The sequence below is a fragment of the Rhamphochromis sp. 'chilingali' genome (assembly GCF_963969265.1).
Source record: "Rhamphochromis sp. 'chilingali' genome assembly, chromosome: 3".
Classification (NCBI taxonomy): Eukaryota; Metazoa; Chordata; class Actinopteri; order Cichliformes; family Cichlidae; genus Rhamphochromis; species Rhamphochromis sp. 'chilingali'.
Window position 1 is genome coordinate 45,298,018 of NC_137931.1, and position 20,387 is coordinate 45,318,404.

At 43.6% G+C, this 20,387-nt stretch overlaps 1 protein-coding gene across 1 annotated transcript in view; it reads right to left on the bottom strand.

Annotated features, from left to right (window-relative positions):
- Positions 1 to 259: 259 nt before the first annotated feature.
- Positions 260 to 20,387, bottom strand: part of acbd6 (acyl-CoA binding domain containing 6) — a 29,646-nt gene continuing 9,518 nt past the window's right edge. The window contains exons 5-8 of the mRNA XM_080879004.1: positions 18,479 to 18,584; positions 15,699 to 15,788; positions 2,448 to 2,478; positions 260 to 617 (exon numbers count right to left, since the gene is read on the bottom strand). Of these exons, the coding sequence (XP_080735130.1) occupies positions 463 to 617; positions 2,448 to 2,478; positions 15,699 to 15,788; positions 18,479 to 18,584 (382 nt within the window). The 3' untranslated portion in view covers positions 260 to 462. The remainder of the gene's footprint in view (positions 618 to 2,447; positions 2,479 to 15,698; positions 15,789 to 18,478; positions 18,585 to 20,387) is intronic.

The window sequence follows — 20,387 nt, forward strand, 5'->3', positions numbered from 1 at the left end:
GCTGTCCAGCTCATTTAATTGCACCATCTCCAGTCAAAGTCTTGTAGCTATACCTTATCAGTTCATAAATCTGTCTTACAGTAACCGTCATATCACCCAACCCTACTGTGCAGATAGTCAATACAGTATATAGAAGACTGAAAATACATGCAGTGCCCTTGTGTATTAAATTGAATGACTAATGTTTACAACCGCAGCTCAAAAAGAGCTAAACCAATGAAATCAAAGTCACCTCAACAATTTGGGTGGGGGAGAGGGAAAAAAAAAAAAAAAAAAAAAAAAAAAGACAAAATAGAAAACAAAACCCGTCTGCAGTCCAGGTCTACAGACTGTTAGGGCTGAAAAGGGGGAAAGAAGTCTCTGCAGGGATGAATGAAGGATTATGGGAAGGCTGGGCAAAAGAGGGGAGCAGGGAGGAGACTAGGAGATTGGAATAACAGGGTGGTGGGATGCAAGGCCGACTCAGCCTTTCGAAGTAGTGTACCCACGCAGGAGAAGGGAGATCGCACGGGAATCAGTGACCTCCTCAGGAAGACAACCTTCCTGGTCTGTGATAGTTGGGTCAGCTCCAGATTTCAGCAGCAGATCCACAATTTCAACAAATTCACACGCCGAAGCTACAAAAACAAAAAGTCACATTGGAAACCGAAAGAACAACATGAAATGTACGATATTTTAAATCAATATTCCGTCTCCCGAGAACAAATGCATAGAAAACCAATTATCTATCACATCAGTGTGAGCATCCTTGAGTTTTTACCCCCATGAGGTTCACGTGTGTTTAGTGAAAGCTGTTGGATCGATTGCCAAGACAGGCGTTACAGAAACTCGAGTCCTCGTATGAATGGATGAATAAACTAAACACTTTGGTTCGAGTTGATACACCTGGACAAATGAAACTGTTTACCTCCATGTTGTCACTGAGACTGCAGCTTTAGCAACATTTTATTAATAAATGAGTTTTAACCAAACAGAGTTAATGTGGTTGCGTTTCATTTAGTTTTAAGTGGTTAATGAAACAATGAACCACTGTTATGATGTGGCAGGTTAGAGTGAATGTGCCTCATTCCGTCTCCACACTGTGGGTTAATACAGTATGTAAAGTGCTGCAGTTAATGAAAAGCTAATCTGCAGGCCCAGCACTGACACTGGCTTGGACCTGAGCTTCCTTCAAACACTTCATTTCTGCCCCATTGACAATTTGTACCCCACTAAAAGGGTCTTTCCCCTCCCAGTGCAGAGTGGAGAGGGGCGGGGGGCAGCATGCACTTTCTTAACCCAGTTAGAGGGCTCCTTCATTCCCGATCTACCTCTTGCCCCTCTGACACACTCCCTCCCGCTCGCTGCTTTTAAAGAGCAGACTCTGCTGTGCCATGTTCGCTGATGTCAGCAGCCGCAGTGATTGACAGCAAGGCCTTTTAACCTCCAGCTCAGAGGTGGCGGTGGGAGTGTGCACGCACGGGATGCGATGTTACATCGGAATGCACGCGAGTGCGAGAGCAAGGCTGTGTGCATGCTCAAGCTGCAGCTATGAATGAATGTATGAGGTGTGCAAAGCCACAAGAATCACTAATCTTCCAGCTAAAACAGAGTAACAAAGCTTGACTGTTTCTCCCCCCCAGCCACACTTGCAGCCCTCCTCTTGTTACTCTAAACAGTATTTTATTTAGCCAGCCTTGTGTGTGCGCGTGCGGCGCGTCTCTCGCCTGGGCCTTGAGCTGTAAAAAGTGGCTGGCCCTCGGGGGAGCCGTAGAGGAGGAGAACAATTTATGGTGAGCAGTAAACCCTCAATTAATCACTTGCCAGCCAGTGTGGCCCTGTGCAAAGAGAGGTGGGAATGAATTTTCATTCTCTGCTATTTGTCTCTTGGAGTTCATCGCTTATGTTTATTAGTCATCTTTTTATGCCCCATCCTCAGGACTTCTTCTGGTGAGTGCGGGTGTGTGTGCAGATCTCCAGTGGGTAATCCAGCATGCCCACTCCAACGCCACCAAGCACAGGGACAGATGGTGCAGCCACATGCACACAGAGGCTCAGAGGACATGGGAAACGCCCCTCAGGGACATGTGTGTTGGGGCACGAGGGGGTCAGGGGAGTCTAAGGACCACTGCTGATTTCCTCTGGGAGGTCTAGTGATTATTACACACAAACACACACACGCAGGAGCAAAAAGGAAGGAATGACAAACTTTGTGGAAAACAGCAGAAAATAAGTGAGGAATAGAAAGGATAGAGTGGGAGGAGCAGGACTCAAAGATGATCAATTTGAAACAAAATATAGTCAAAGAAGGCGTGCGCACAAAAAAACAAGCTGCTGTAAATAAAGTGAGAGTGCGCACGCAGACAACATGATGTCTGTGCAGAATAAATGTGGAATGAGATGAGCCAATTTGAAAAATAGGCACAAAAAGCTTTACAGCGAGGAAAGTGTTCACGATGCTTTCTTACCATAATGCAACGCCGTCTGTCCTTCATCGTCCTGTAAAAAGCCAAAAACAAGTGTTTAATTCAAAGGACCTGTGACACAGCAAAAACAAGACTTCACTGAGTGCACATTCAAACAATATCCACTTAACACAGAAATAATGCCAGCAGTTGCTGTGAGTAAGTTGTGAGCTGTCACTTTGTCCAGACTTCAAGAGGGAAACTCGCACCTGATTGAATACAAATTAAACATTTTTTGTGGACAAAGGGTGCCGTGTTTATGTTTGCCTGGACCAAAGGGGAATTCTAAGACGATGAGATATTGATTTGAGAAACATGTGACCTGAAAAATCTAAACTTTCAGCTTGCAGGTCGTTTCCAGTTCTGGTTAACCTGAAACCTAAAGCTCAGATTAAAGGGGAGCCATCACCCCCTTCAATCATAGCTGCCCATCCAGCATCAACCCGAATCCAAACCCATCACCGAAAGGTTGAATCTGTTCATCTGGATGTTTTCAGTGGGCGTCTCAGCTGACAGCAGGTTTCCAACCTTAGTTGTAATGTTTATGTGACCATTACGAAAACGATGCATCAATACTGGATTTACAAAGTCTGAGTGGAAGAAAGGGAACATTTCTCACTCACGTTGATGCTAATTTGGAAATTATTTTTTATAATTCGCAGACTATTGTGTGGCTTGTTTGAAGTGTTAATAAGTCAAAGCTCATACAAATCAAACTATATGGACAAGACACAGGCCGGAGCCGTTAACACTGGAGTTTAGGTGTTCTGTCATTTTGCCACAGGTGTATTTAAACAAAAAGCAACTCACCGTGCAGCCTTTAAACATTCGGTTTATTCTAAAGAGCTCGCTGAATTTAAGTGTAGCACTCCCCTTATATTCAAGTTAGTTTGTGAATATCTGGGAGGTACGAAATGTCACAACCAACTAACTGCATTTAGGAACCACAGCCGCTCAGACACAAAGTGCACACATTTAAAACAAAAAGAACTCAAATGATGCACAAAAACTATTTGCTAGGAGCTCCGTGACACGTTTCCACACCAAAGCCGCTCCTGCAGGTATAAAGTGTAGATGTCCCAGCACCTTCATCCATAGTATGGATTTTAACAGGTCAAGGTCTATTAACACTGGACTTTGGCTACATTTACATTCATTGCATTTCACCCTTTCATGGCTACTTTGTTACTCAGCCCCAACCAAATAAACCTTTAAAAGATGAGCCAGAAACATGCATTTAAAAAAATAAATAAATTTATATCCATCTCATCTGTAAGTGACCGTGTTTAACCTATAACATCAAGTGCATCATATCTGATACACGAGTTTGTGACCTCAACATCTGTGTGATCTGAGTGTACGCTCTTTGAACAGATGATCCTTGTGGTGAAAGGCTCAGCGGCAGCAATATGATATCTTGTATGAAGTGTTAGACTGAGGACAGCGATGGGGAAACTGCGTCCTTGCGTGTCTGTAGATATAAAAGACAGTTCTGACAGGCACCATCACCAGGAGATTCAGTTTAAAATCACTGCTCCAGCCTGCTTTTGCACCTCCGTGGTAATAAACTGTGGCCTTAGAACAAGAGCAGCAGTTGAACCAAGTGGAATCATTTCAAAGAAGATTAAAACTAAGGAGGCTCTTGTAGCTCACATGTCACTGCAGTCACAAAAGTTCCAAACTATTGTAAAATTATTCATTAGTCTTTCCTGTTTTGTTACCTCCTGTCACACCAAGCCACACCTCCCTCATTTCATTTCCTTACTTCACCCATCATCCTCGCCTCGCCCCCGTTCGTTCCTCTCGTCTCTTCTTCAGACTTAATCCCTCTCCTCTACAATCCCTCATTTCCCTTCCTTCCCTTTCCCGTCTGCCTTCTCCTGCTGAAACCAGTGCAGAGTGATCCTATTGTTGTGTTTCTCTCCATCTCTCAGGGGCAGCACTTCAGGGACCTGCTGATTGGATTAGAGCTTTCTATTCCCTCTGGGTGGATCACAGAGAACAGATGCAAATCGCCACCAGCGTGGAAAGCGTGCAGCGGTTAACCCAAGACAACAATGCTGTCTGACTGAGAGTCAAATCACAACCTGTGATGTACTGCAGAAAACGTGTCAGCCTGACAGTCTGGAGAAGAGCAGGCAGACCTGTAGCAAAATAGCTGCATTTATATATGCGCGCATACGTCTAACAGCAAGAGGGTCACGTTTTAATCTTCTCGGCATTTTGTGTAAATAAGATAATGCTGCAACCAATTTCCCCTTTAGTTCACAACACAGACAAAGACTGAGCACAGTGGGAGAGCGGCAGATGTTTACAGCCAGGGCCAAGTGAAAGACCACGCCGCACATAAATACAGTTATAATTAAAGTGTAACGGCTTTAAGCTCTAATCTGCCTCCAGCGCTAATCTGCAGTTTGTTGTTCGGCAGCATAAAAGGACGCGTGTGCGCTCGTAAGTGAAAATATGTGACTGATAAAACACAGGCCAACAAACCTAACAATACAGATGAGCACGCCAGCGCACGTGTGCAGCCTACATGCCTCTTGCATGTTCATGTGAGGGGGTCAGCGGCCTGTCCTCTCAGCGTTCCCTAATGCTCCCGGATCCAGGACGGAGGCTTGATGGAATCACAGGAAATTGGATTGTCTTCCATTTGCTTTGGAAGCAGCCAGGAAGAGACACTCCTTCCCCCCCACAATACCTGCAGCTAGCACGCCCCCCTCCCACCTCACTCGTGCACCCAAGTTCCCCATCCCATTATGAAGGCATGTTGCACCAAACCTCTGCTTTTACATGTCATCCAAAGTTTCCCCTTGCGATGCAGAAACGCTGGGCTGTATGTCAGCAGAGTGCTCAATAAAGCAGCTGCTTGCACAATGGCAGCAGGAGAGCTCCAGCACTGTGTAGTGCATCACCCTAATGGGGTGGAGCAATGCGTTTAGGAGCCGCATGGGTAGGGATTGATCTATCAGTACACTTGCAATTTTGGTGAATTTCAGTCACACCAATCTATCATTTCTAACACACAAATGATGTGAAGCAAGATTGATGAGAGGAGGAGTGAATTAAGGAAATACAGAGATGCAGCATGTAGTCATACTTTTAAAAAGATCAAAAATAGTGTAACTATTCCAAAAGTGCTCAAAAGTGGGGAAAGAAGAAGAAGAAAAAAAATCAGATACATTTTATTCTTCCATGTCTGTCATAAAGTACCAGCCACTCCTAAAAATATCAGCACAGGATTGTCAAAACAACTCAAAGTCAAAAAGGGAACAAATAAAAGTCTGTAGCTCCGTTTATCTGCAGAGAAGGGGACGGTCAAAGATGTTGAGTTCATTTCTGTAAAACGATTTAACTTGTTTTCGTCAATGGATGCTGCAAAACATTCAACCAAAGCTAAACTTCACTCCAGGATTAAGAGGAGGGGATCTGGGACATGTCCGAGGTGGAAACTCAGCTCAGCCGGGGAAACGAATGGAACTGCCGAGCCCCTGCGCCATTTATCTTATATTTAAAAAAACAACAAATAAAACAGCATCTCTAAAATACTGATGCATATTATTAGCACACAATGCCTTTGGTCACTTACATAAACCGTCATGAAGACAAAACACCATTTAGCACTATATCAGAGTTTGGTTCTTTTAATGTGAGCAGAGTTGGTTTTAAAAGGAAAAACGTCTGAAGTGGAAACAGCTTAAATTCTTGAGCCAATGCGGACATGTCAGGCTGCTGCTCTTTTAAAGGCCAGAGGACTCGATATGCCAGCGGAGAGATTGGAGACCATTTCTCCTTCAGCTCTCTGTTCTAATCTCATTTTTCTGCGTCTCAGTAAACTTTCTTTGGGCTTTTCTTCCTCCGTTTCTCCGCCTCCTCCTTTTCTCCCCCTACTGTCCCTGACAGCAACATTAAACAAGTAGGGAAAAATGAAGCAATTATGATTTATGATCAATGCATGCAGCAGCAGCTGCTGACTTTTATAATGACAGTGGTTGGGGAGGGAGATGGAGTGGATGAATGTGTGCGCGTGGGTGTGTGTGTGTGTATTGGTCTCCAGGGTGTGTGTGGGGTAGATGAGGGGTGAATCGATAGGCGGCTGGGATCATTGGTATGCAGATTCCAGCAGATAGCATTATGATGAGCAGGTGCCATCAATCAGAAAGAAGAGCCCAGACTGAGAAGCTGATCCTCCTTCAGCGGGTCCCATCTAAGACTAGAGCAGCTACTGTGCCACCAAAACCTTGGACTTGTTGGACAACTTAAATGCACAATATATAAATCATATCAACCAGCAGAAAGCCATTTACCAAAACACATATGCAATCAGCACTCAGTGTCCTGGGCACTGTGCATCGCTTCTACCCTTCAAGCCAAATCTATTCAAAGACTGATTCTTTACACAATAAAGGGATTGATGTGCAAAACCTCTGATAAGTGGTCTGCTCCAAAAACAAGACGGAAAAGCAAAACTGCCGTGCAGTGCAAAGTTACGCAGATTAACAGCTGAATATACGTATGCTGATATTTATACTTTGATTTATCACCAGTTTGTGTTCTATCCAAATGAAATTTAACAGATTTGTGACAAATAATGAGCGACAAAAACCGACGAACAGCAGAAACTAGAAACTAAAACATGCTTTAAAGCAATATAAAGATGAGCATCAATGGATCCCTTAAATGTTTTGGTGTCTTTACCTCACATTAAAATATCCATAAATTAAGTGAAGCTGAAGACGTTACACAGCCGTGTGGCTGCTTTTGTTTGCTGCTGATGCTTCTGTGGACGTTTTTCCTGACATGTGCACTGGGAAGGCCCCCAGTTAAAAGGATCTGCAGACCAGGCCCAGCCTTAATTGAATCTGGGTCTCCTCTCTGAGCTGGGAGAGGTAACCTTGCCATTCAGTGTGTGAGCACTGCCGCCCACGGTCAAATTAGCCCCAACACCAAACTCCCTGCCCTTCACACCTTCTGCGAGTGTCCTTCAGCTTCCTGGGTTTCCCCATCTCTGTCACTTCTATATGTGCTATCACACCAAGCAGCTAAACCTAAAGACATAAAAAAGGGACCGTAGATATTAAATGAGTTAAAGGGTTTCAGTGTGTCTGTAGATCTATGTGCAGTTTCAGCATTAAAGAACTTTAACAGTCATTTTCCTTCCTCTCTGCTACAGAGAAAGGCAAGAAGTCTTTTCACCAAATCTCCATCTCTTCATCCACGTCTTCCCCTCCACACGTCTCGCCCCGCCTATGTCGCAAAGCTTGCTTGTTCCCATGGGACACCTTAGCCTCCATTAAAGCCATCAGAGAAGGAAGATGGGGTTGAGGCTGAGAATTAACATCGGCAGAGGCCCTCCTGCGGCTCATCGATGATGTTTAAAAAGAAATATATGAAATAAATAAATACATAAAAGAGTGTAATATGAAAATCAATGGGCAAGCAGTGGGGGCTCTGGCCTGGCATTTGGAGTGAGGGACTCATAAAGCTGAGTACTGCAGGAGACTGATGGAAGGCAAAACACTTACTTTGTTTATTCTCTCTCCTCACCCCATCCCCTCCCCTCGCTGTCTGTATCCAGCTCTCACTCCCTCACTCTCCTCTCCCCCTCTGTCTGCAACAGTCGAGGACAGCTTTAATGCTCCTGACAATTTATGTGGACGGTTAAGAACGATGGAAATCAAATAGCTGAGTGTAGGCAAGGCCCAGTGAGTGGCCAATAAGAAAGAAACAACAGCTGATGATGGCAAAGAGGACCGTTACCTGCTGGAATGGCTCTTTAGGCTGGACCATTACTGTCAAGCAGCTGGCTCTTTTCTGAGTGCTCATATTATAGATTCATAACTGTGTCGGTGTCTGATAGGCTCTTTTTAACAGCGCACTGCAACAGCTTTTATTTCATCGAGTCCGGCTAATGTGCAGCAAGTACCAAATGTGTATCCTATAACACCAGGTTACTGCGTGACTGCTAAGATGACAAGTGCTGTGTGACGGGAAACGATGCCCTGTGTGCATCCTTTACAGAGCCGTGCTGCGGTTCAGGCTGGCTTGAAAATGGCTAACATGTGTGAGTTTAGTTAATTATGGTAAAAGGACATCGTGGATTTACTTTATGCACAAAAAGACAACACTTGAGTAACATCCCAGAGTCATATTTATATCTTCATAATCAGGGCTATAGGGAAAGAAAAACCCCCAGCAGTAATGCATCCACTCATCCAGGGTCAGGTTGTGGGGGCAGCAGCCTAAGCAGCCCAGACCTTCCTTTCCCCAGCCACCTCCCCCAGCTCATTCGGGAGGGGGAAACCGCAGAGGCGTTCCCAGGACAGAGTGTGTCCCGGGTTTACCTCGAGTCCTCCTCCCTGTGTTATGTGCCTGGAACACCTCGCCAACTAGTCGTCCTACTCAGACTCTCCGCCCTCTCTCTAAGACAGAGGCCACAGGCGAGGGTAGGGATGCAGACAGACCAGTAAAGTCAACAGCTCTGCTTTTACACTCAGCTTTCTTCACTACAGCTGACCAGTACAACGCCCGTGTTGCAGATGCAGCCCCAGTCTGCCCCATCAGATTGTTGGGAAAAAAAAGATCTGAGATATTTTAACTCCTCCACTTGGGGCAACAACTTGTCCCTGACCCAGAGTTGGCAATCCCCCCCCGTTTTCCAGCTGAGAACCATGGCAACAGTGGAAGTCTTTAGCAGATCTGATAAACCTGGGTGCTGGTGTCCCATTAAAGGTCAAGTTCAGTGCATCCAGTCTAAACATACCATCATTGTGCTGCAGCCCAAACCCAACTAAGCATTTCCATTTTGTCTTATCCAGCAATACAAATACTTGGAAGTTCTGCTACACTGAAAATACTGTATAGTGGTGCCCTCGAGCAATCATGCTGACTGAACTGCGACTTTGCCAAAAACAGCCCAATACACTCAGTAATGTGCAAGACAAATATTGGCAGTATGGCGAACCCTCCAACAGGTCAGTGTTGCATCACATTATCAGACCTCACTAGTGTCCATCTCGCATCTTTGTTTACTCTGCCCACTTTCTGCCTTCACCTTATTGTGTTATCCATTTTCATTCCATATATTTTTTCCTCTCCTTACCTTTCCCACCTTGGTGCATTTTCTTAATTATCCTATACATTCTGGAGGATAGGTTGCACAATTATATGCACAGAAACGCATGCATACGCGCGCACACAATTATGACAAATATTGCTGGATATTTGTTATGACTGGGCTGACTGAGCCATTAGTTATAGGAGGCAGTGCTGGGAAAGGGGAGGGACACAAACGTGTAATAATACCTCCACCATAGAATTTCAATCAGCCCGCCATGGCGTGTGTGAGCGCATTCGCCGCTTTGATCACACGAGCAGCCGACACCACAGCAGAGGACTCTGCTGCTGTAGAGCGGCACCACATCCATAAGGAGGTTTATGTTTTTGCTAATTCAGTGGGAGATTTAATATTGATGCAGGTTTGATGTGCTTTAGTGAAAAATTCAAATTAAATGTTTTTCAGATGTGCCGCTTGATTTGTGAAGCAGGGAATTGGCACAAACCAAAAATATTTCTATTGTGAAGAAAAAGCAGTCATGCACTTCTCAGTAAGCACTGTAATTTTTATTTATGCTCCATTTTGACCTTTTATATTTTTAAATTAATTAAACATGCAGCACATCCACAGCAAGTCAGGATTATTAAACCAAGAAGCAAAATGACTTTTTCCTGGATTTTGTAGATCTTTGTCACTACTCCTATAAACTTATTAGAATAAAGTGTAAAAGGCCGATGTTCTGGGGTCCACCTCCTCAAAAGTGAGACTTTGCAGGTTACGTAAAATGCATTCGCTCTTTAAATTCAAAACAGTTTAGATCAGGGACCGGGTACAGACTCCAATCTAGGCAACTGGACGGCTTCGGAAAATTATGTTAGAGAATTTATGAAGGAAAAATTATGAACACTAAAAGATGAGTGATAAATGCAGTAGGTTTTGGGAGGTACAGGGGAGAAAAGAAATAACTGGAATAATCTCGTAATGAACACATCAGTTGCAACTAGTTTTGAAGCCTTCAACCTGTGGATTTACTCCAACGCAGTGCCAACATTTGGCATTGTGTGTGGGTGTGTATAAATAAAAAACTGACTCATTTTCGTTGCATTATCATTTTCACTTTTTTGACAAAGCTTTAGGTTACTGTCATAACTGAGGATCTCCGAAGCATGAGTGAATATTTGGCTACAGGCTAATGGACCCTTGTGTATTTGCAGAAGCACGTCTACATTACGACCCGAATATCATCTGCATCAGGGCCCTTCACCTGTATGTTAAGACAGGCTTATTAAAGCTGGGTGTGTGGATTAGTTAAGATTACACTGGCTTAACAAAGATGCATGACATAACTACACATTTGGTTTTTTCCAGTTGGGGCATTTATGAACTGACAGGAGATGAGCAGTGTAGTGTGGCCTGCACCTCTTGAATAAATGGCTTAAGATGAGAAGCCAACATATTCTAAAAGCTAATGTCTACATGCTAATAGCTTTAGATTAGAACAAATGCACAAAGTGCTAATGTGGAAAATCTTCAATGATTATTTACAGTTCTTTGCTGATCTACGCAGACATTCAGCAAAGTCGAGGTGTCCCATGGAGACAAATTCACCGTTTGGCCTCAATAAATAAATTAACATCCACCTCAGTTTAAGTCCATCCACTCCACTCACTACAATATCAAATCAATGCATCCTTGGAGAGACCATGTCATTACAAATCAGCTATACAGACTTGAAGCCACAGTGTGCCCTTTCCAGTTTTACACGAGCGGCATGCTCTGCCCAGTTCTTGGAATATAAAAAAGTTAGATAAAAGGTAAATAAAATAAAACGTCTCAAAGGCCAAACTTCTCTCACACGAGACATCTGCAGGTCCCACGTGCAGGCTGCGTGCATGCGACTTGTGTGCACTCCAGCCACCAATTGTAGGCCACCCAGTCAGATATTTATTACTATTGATCTCGCTGGTCCTGGCTGAAGACTTTTGTTCTGCTGGCTCAAGGCTCTGACCTCAATTAAGTTATGAATTTCTATCCGATAGACTGATAGACTGGGAGTGCTTGGGCCCTGCCGTGGCCACGCTACCACGCTGGTTTAATTAGAATTAGCGGTGCTGCGAGTCGCCCTCGCTGCCTCATGGATCATGTTGTTTTAATATAAAGTAGAGGCAGAGGCAGAGAGGGATGGAGTGAAGGGGATGGTGGCATTGGCTGGGTGGGAGGGGAGAGTGATGAGGCGAGGGGAAAAGAGAGGCAGAGGGACAGGCAAAAAGCAAGTGAAAGAATGCGAGATGCAGTCATGGTGCTTAAAACTTTGGCTGCATTTTTCCTCCCATCACCTAAACTTAATGCTCACTTCCTGTTGCGCATTGAGGGCCCGTTGGGTTCACCTGCATGTCACCTGTCTGTCCTCTTTGTTAAACTAATCCTCCCTGTGTCACCTACGCTCTTAGTAATCCCAGTCTAAGGCTGACATTGTGAAAGTCTACCCCGACCATTCCTGCTAGTCTGGACCTAAGCCGTACCTTCTTAACTCCTCCTCCACGACTGAGTACACCTTTTATAAATGTGTTTCCGTAGCAACCCAAAGGGTTGCTGGGAAGATTAAAGTGTTTGGGATTTCCACCTAAAAAAACAAAAGTTGTCTGTGTGTGTGTGGGCGATGAGGCTTAGCCGTGGGTTTGAGATTACAGCATCTGGACAGCGAATGACCACACGTGGGGCCGTGTGGGACAAATTCCCAAACTTCAAAGTGAACAAAAAGAAGAATTACCAAAGTCTTGATTGGGAACAATGTAACTGAATATCTGAAACTTGTTTGTCTTGCTTTGATTTATTTTTTCCAGATTAAAACTGAAGGAACCAAACTGAATCAATGAGGTAATATTATTGAGAGAACAGTGTTGTGGTAAAACAGTGAACGGTTACTGATGATTTCTGTTGAACCTTTTAAAATACAAACCAGTCGGCTGACTGAAATGTTAAACCAGCCTGTGCTCAGAATGATTTCTTTTGACAAAGCTTGTGCGTTTGTGTTTAAACGTGTATTCATACGCAGCAGCTGTAGAAGTACTTTTATTCTCTTTTATTTAGCAAAGTGTGTTATGAATTTCATCAAAAGACTATTTTAACACCTACAACTGGCAAGTATCAATTTTAGAACCAAGATCACGTAGGACCATTTTTCCCTTTCTCCCCATGGAGTAAGAAAGTCAAATCAGTTGGCATATAATCAAATCTGCAAATGAAATAAAATATTTTAGTAAGGGACAAGATTGTTGACTATGGAGACTTTCTGGTATTCACGTGTTCTTTGAGCAGACTTTGGTTGACCAAAAGAGGGAACTGCAATCCCAGACCTCATGGCTACAGTTTGCTTTTTATTTATTTTACATTTAGAGACCAATGCACCGGGCGGGACGTCTCTGAACAACTAATCCACAAAGGGTTAAGTCAGCAGACTCGCCGCTAGCTTTCCAGATTGGTAATATGTTCTTTAATTGACAAAAAATGATTGATTCCCGTTTTTATCAAAGCATAATTCAGGTATTTGTAATACTAATTATATTTAACCTCCAAGGACCTGCGTCCACATATGTGGACCTCACATTTTGGGTTGTCTAGAACAAAATACTAAATTTTGGGCCTGATACCCACTTAGGACATCATGCTGCCACTGTTCTATCGAAATTTAAAGCGAATGTCCTCATGTGTGGATCTTTTTCCTCAGAAACAAAAATCAAACGCACAGATTTACTCTGATTCTTCGTGGTTGTTTTTACATTCATCAGGTCCCACTCAGCCCAAATGCAAAGAGAAATTAAAAATGCTGCCATGAAAGACTTCGGAGGTTAAACAAATTTACAATGAATTTTCTCCTGTTTAGATCAATTTATCCCACTGTTGGGATGTAATGAAAGTCCTAAACTGCAATTTGCTAAATACTTATTTACCACCTTAGTATTTATATTAAAGTCTTAATTTCTCCTATTAAAATGCATTTGTCTTGCCACCAGTTGGTCTCGCTTGCTCCACTTGCTCTGGGTGTATTAGTCGAGGGATGCTGTGGAGGAGGAGCAGCGGGTTTTACTGCACCATAACCTGATCTACAGTTAGCAGGTGGCAGATCTGTGTATTCAAACACAGACAGCTACCTATTGTGGTCCCTCCCTGCCTTGATCCTGGATTAACTATCAAACGAGCCCTTAATGCAGGTTACCAGGGTTTGGGAACAATTCACTAAAACAATCAGTTGATTAATTTCAAACGATTTCCCCTCTTCTGCCAAGCAAATGATAATACTTTTGTTTTTAACTCCAAGCCCCCCTCCCCTTTTTTAATCAACAAATTAAGCATAAATCATGTTTGATCTTTATTTACTGGTTGCTCGGCAGTTGGTAGAGGTCGAGAAAGATTACTGGGCGCACTAATAGGCTACAAACAACCCAAACATGCCTCCGTTGCCCCTCGTGAACAACCTCTCACATTTCTTTTGTATTAAAAACACCCAAAACAAAGCAAAAATGAACCATTAAAACTACTTGTTACGTTTTCCATATTACCTCAGTGCAACAAAAATCATTCCCTTACTTTCTCCCCTCCTGAGTAAAGCCCACGACCAACTAACAAAAGGATGTTCCAGCATGTTCTAATGGGAGGCATATTATTCTGTAAGCTTCACAAAGTGAGATAATTTGGCATTGCAACACAGTGGCATGATTTAGCCGACTATATTTTCTCTGAGCCACCTCTTTGTCACCTCATAAATTTGCTTCCAGCAGCTCTGACACTGAGGTCCAGTTTCTTAATATTCAGCCTCCTGCACAGACGTGCTGCAGTACCTGAGAGGCGAGCAGGTGGAACATTCCCGGTGGCCTGAATACATGAATTCAGGCGAGTTTGCGATTGTGCCGAGATACAACATCCTGCCTCTGAAATATGTGTTTGTTTCTATACCCATCTTTCCACAAAGTAGATTTTAAAGACTGAATGTGATCACTTTGAGTCATTCACTAACGCCATCTTCATTCCGTTTGATTCAGGAGGAAGAAGGAAACAAATAAAACATGAAATAAATTCAGCGTGCCCAAATTTAGCCGATCCATTAGGACGACCTGGGCAGAGATTGAGGTTTCCCCAGTTTGACTGCTGAAGCGTCTTCTCACTTAGATGTATTATTTTAAAGATGGATACATGACTGTTTTATTTATAAAAAACAAGCTTCCATCTATACATCAATCCTCTTCTGCTGTCATTATCCTGATATGCAGTAAATCATCAGTGAAGTGTTTTGCAGTTATCCTGCTGTTAAGTCTTTTATGAGCCATTTGACACAAATCTACCACCTCCCTGCGAGCATTCGAAACAAAAGAGCCACGCATGACCACAAAAGAGAAAGTCATTTGTGAAATGTCCTGATTATGTGGGTTGTGCAACGTAAAACAATTTGCCTGATTACTTCCAATTGATTCGTCCTTACAGTTAAAACCTCAGCGCGGGCTGTTGCACTGCACTGTGTCATGCCGCCGTGCAGGGGAACAGGAGTAATTTCTCCGATGTGCAGCTGAGCCAGCTTACCAAAGCTAAAGCCTCCTGGATGCTACTAAACCTCAGGGAGCCTAAACACTAGGCTAGCTACCAGCTAACTCAGTCTGCTAAAACCCTGAGGGATTTGTCTGTGGCACAAAGTGAATTAAAGGTGACCTTCTGAAAAGGATGGAGAGAAAAAGAAAGAGGGGAGTGGGGATGCAGGAGATGTCACCATTTTCTTTTAGTTTACTTGTCCATGTACAAACGAGTAGCCATGCCCTCATCCCACACAATGTCAAATTCTCTACATTATGACCACATGTTGTGTACAAGTCAACATAGAAATGCATTAGATCTGAGGTCATCCTGCAGTTTCTGCAGAGCTGTTTAATAAACCTCCCGCAGTGCGTTTGCTAACCAAGCTTTATTATTGTCAATAACTCAGGTTTCATTTCTTTAATGTTAAAACGACTCCTGTGATGATGATGATGATGATGGCATGAAGACTAGTCTAATATTAAATGATCACAAAGATTCAGAACTTGAGCGTGAAGTAGAATTCTCACATCACATAGTAACTGTGGTGATGTTTAGGCAGCATTTGACTTTGAAGGAGATTTTTACTATCAAGACACTTTCTTTAGAATACATAAAGGAAGAGTGTTACTCGCCTGAATGTTGATTTCTGCTTTGTGCTGTAGTAATAAAGACACCATCTCCTTGTGGCCTCTGTCACAGGCCCAGTGCAGGAGAGCCCGGCCCTGCAAAAATAAGAAATAATTGGTGTACGATAACATCAAAGACATGCAGGGATGACCAAACTTCCAAAGCCAAGATGTGTTTAAACTAGCGTGACGCTCTCAGTGTCGTGTCTGGTCAGACCAAATCAAGCAGGCTTGATACAAAGACACCTCGTCACCTCTCCTCCTCCTCTACCTCAAAGAAAAAAAAAAATAAGCCAATCGAGCTTTACAAAAGGTTATGAATGCCCATTCGAAATCAGAGCCTTTGGACCGGTCCATAATGAGCCGAGTATAAAGTGATGAGACATGTGGACTCTGGCCTCATACAAACACTTATATGCACAAACTTTTACGCGGCTGAAGCAAAGTCCAAAGACTTCAAGGCAAATTGCAGAATGCTGCAAAGGTTGATTGATGCGACGCTGTGCACAAAACATGAGTAGCCTCCCTTCTCTCCCTCCCTTTCTCACACTCATGCACCATCCTCTCCTTAGGTCCAAGATCCTGCTCTAATAAAACCACACAACCTCATTTTTCAGTGAGGCCAATTAGGTAAAGCTAACTCTCCAAGTCCAATTCTGTTGCTTAAATTATATTGATCACCACGGCTGCATGTTAAAATGGATACTTGTAAGCTGGGCTGGAATACCAATAAGTTGGCCTCTCTCTCCCGCTCTCAGGTGTGCTTCTGCTGACTGTTGCCCACATTTTCACTGAAGACCAAAGTGTGCAGGTTCCAGTGGGACATCACACAAACTCTGCAACTCCATAGGAGTATTTGTGCAGATCATCATGGCAGCACTGGATATTTATGGATATTTAAGTTCTGTCATAATCACAATATGAATATTTGAGTTAAATTGTGGCCAAAAGTCAAAATTACCATCAACAAAAAAACAAAACACAATTAAATTTTAAATTTCATTACTTTTTCCCCAGAAACCTCAAAGCGATACCTTTGAACATGGCTAATATATTACTATTGAAGAAGGTAACCCGCTTTTGTGCTGGCGCTCTGCTCTGATAGGTCAAAGTGGGTTAAATTCCTGACCAGTGTGGAGACTGTAAGTGCACCTCTGCAAAAAATAAAAGACATTAGCAAAGGAACAAAAGGTTAAAAGGTTCTTTTATCCTCTTAGTCCCAATAAACACCTATTGCATATTTGAGTACACAAACCACAGTATCCAAAACATTTACCCCACCGTCCCAGCAGTTAACACAGAGCTACACAAGATATTGAGATTCAGCTGCAGAGATTGTGAAGGAGCCTTTAGTGTTTCCTAGAAGACAAATATGCTGTACGCTGGTTATTTGTTGAGAGCAGAGTAGAGCTTTTGTCCACTCAAACATGCTCTGAAGCATGCTCACACTACAAGTATCTCCAAATGTAACACTACCTCTTAATGTGGTGAAAATCTAACTATAAATTACATTCTCAGCTCCCCGTTGCCACATAAAAAGTTCTCCAATTCCCGACATGCTGACTCAGACTCAACTGTAATTTAGATAAATACTGCTGGATGAAAAAAAAAAAAACTTCCTATTTTATATAAACACGACTATAATACGTTCACAGATGCAGCTTTTAAATATGGAGCTTTTTTATTATATTCAAAGCCATTCTTAATGCAGTCCGCTCTACATCTACAGATATTCTGGATCAGAACTGAAGCACAAACACCACATGTGATCTGTTGGGGTAATCGCCATTTATTCATCCAAACCGTAAATAGTTGTCAGTTGGTTTGGTTCAACTATGATCTGAACGCGTTACATAAATAAAAACTAGGGGGGGCATTTTTCTATCTAGTAATAAATTTTCACTGAATTTTATCAGAAAGGGAGAACATTCATGTCCCAACAGCTGACAGGATGAGCTCGCCTCACACATTCTAATGCATTTTTAAAATTTCTCTGCCTTAGAGTCTGAGCTCTAAGGCAGAGCTTTTGTTTGTTGGTTGCTACTAGAAATGTGTAACACAGGTGGGTATTTGATCACTGCCCCAAACAGTGAGTGCTGGGAAGACCGCCTTTCTGTCTCTGAGCCACAGATGCAAATGATCGCTGCTCGCCAATAGAAAACTTCACTACTGCCCTCTCCTGTCCAGCAAGCTGAATTACAGCTAAGAGGCCAACAATGGCTGGGGACACAAAGCATTCTCACTGAGGTCCTTCAGCCATCTGGCCTTTGACTGAACTCACCAGCCGACTGCCTGTTTATCTGCATAGTGGCTGTGATGAAAGAGGCCGGGAGTGAGCCATTTGGCCTGGATGCTAACCAATCAAGGACAGATGAATGGAGTTCAGGGTCAATCCAGAAAACACCTCCTGATGCTAATAGCCGCTCATACAATTTACGCATTTCAGTCAGAGCAGCGATTCCCGCGTGTGGCCACAGATCACTGAAACCATTATGTAACGACGGCTGCGTGAGCTGCATGAGCTGTTCCCCCAGTGACCTGTATTTTTCATGATACGGGTCTGATCGCTTTTACCTTCCCCTCCCACACAAGAGGTCAGAGCCATGCAGCTGTTGCAGATTCAACAGACACGTCAGCCATACAATGAAGTTCTTCCTGACTCTGATTTTAATTTGCTACTATAGGCCTGTCCTCCTGCATTATGTATGAAAACTACAGTTCTGTCAAGTAACACTTTGTCAAGTCAATCATGCAACCAGTGGAGTGTGACTGAGCTTTGCAGATACCTCTTCATCCCGTATATTGACGTCCACGTTCTGGGAGGTGATGGCGTTGGTGATGTATTCGATGTTATTGTCTCTGCAGTAGTCAAAGATGTTCTTATCCTCTTCCCTGAGAACATGGGGGGGGGGAAATGAACAGCTATCAGTTACCATAATATTTATAATTATTAATATGGTTTTACTTTAACTGAGATTTCGGCAGGTTTCTGGAAACAAATGTTGCCCTTTAGCACCACAAACCAAAATCCATTCATTTTTTGGATTTTGGTTTGAACTGAAACTATGTCCATGGGCAAAAAGCTTTTTATTAGCAGATTGTGTAGCTCATCATGCAGTCCTTCAAAATGGAAAGTGCAGGTACACCACACAAGCAACACGTTGTCACATTAGTGGTAATGGTAGCAGCTAGCATAGTGAAGCAACCACAGACGTAACAGATAACATCTCTCATAGAAAAGCAGCAGCCACGCGTCCCAGATCCCTCGGGAGCACCGGCGTATGACACATGCACACAGAGCCATCCCACCTCTAATTATCTCTCTGTGTCTCTAATCACCTCTTGGCATTGGGGACAGGAGTGCATGCTGGGAGAGAAGAGGGTGCAGTGGTGGAGGAGGGACGTTGGGTGAGGGGGAGAGAAGGGGCAAAATCTCATTTAGAGCTTTACGCCTTCCCTTTCCTCTGCCCATGCCGGCCATTCAGATTAATTCAATTTAGTGCTCTATTGTTCGACAGGAAACCCTGCAAACCTGCCGCTTTACCGCTCCCACACAGTCAGTCATCCCCAAGGCAAATCCCCCACTTCCTGTTTCCGACGCCAGCGTGCTCTGCTGCACTGGGCCTCAAAAGTCCCAGAGCGCGAGCGCGCACACACACGGCATTTTGGGACATTTTACCTGCTGTACCTCCTGAGCTACAGCTGCCTCCGAGTTAGACCCAGTCAGGTATCGTCTTATACAACCAAAGCAGTCTTTTTAGAAATGTGAAGCAGATTTGGTTGAATTCAAGCACAAAAGCAACTTGAGTGTCAGAAACAATTTTTACGTTCAAAGTTGTCACATTTGGCACAGAGGAGATGACGAGCTCAGCGTTTTAAAGAACGAGGCAGCTGCCTGGACCGACCACACAGGAAACAGGACAACCCTAGCAAACAAAGCTCCTCTCTTTGAGCATCCTCACTATCGGACAGGTTTCGCACGTTTTACCATGAAATCTGGCAGCTAAAGACCGTTTAGCATCCAATCAGACTGATTCTGACATGTGTGCTCTCCTCTGTGGCGTCCTAAAATTCCAGGCTGCAGTTAATGTATGAAAACAGCCACAGTATCACAATCTTGATACCAGAGATCCAGCACACACTAAAGATCCTGCACAGCAAACATCAGGGAGATAAAACTCACTTGCCATCAACACAATCTACGCTTCGAGTTCGTTCCCACTCCGACACAGCAAAACACAAAGGAAGTTGTATCTGCAGCTTGCTCTTTAATGCTCCTCTGCACTTCCTTTTCTTCCTCCCTTTCTCGTGCCCTTGCCTCCCATCACCTCCCTCTTCTCATCAGCCTTTGGTGAATTATGAATAACTCATTACACTTTTATCACAGACAGGTTATGTATGAGCACATTCATTTGCATAGCCCTGATTACCACTGCTATGTTTATTCATGAGACACCAAGCTGGGCTCCACCTACTTCCTTGTCTGATGGCCACGCTGACCCCAAATGTCCCTGATGTGTGGCCGCCATCCGTCTCCCCCGGCAACTAATCAATAGGGCGACTCATCAGTCTTTCGTCGATGGTCGACGGGGCTTGCTTGACATATATAAAGCACAAGCGAACCCTGCATGTGCGCATGCAGATCGCTAAAGGGTTAGATTGGGGTTATTAAAAATGTAAATAAAAAAGCTCACG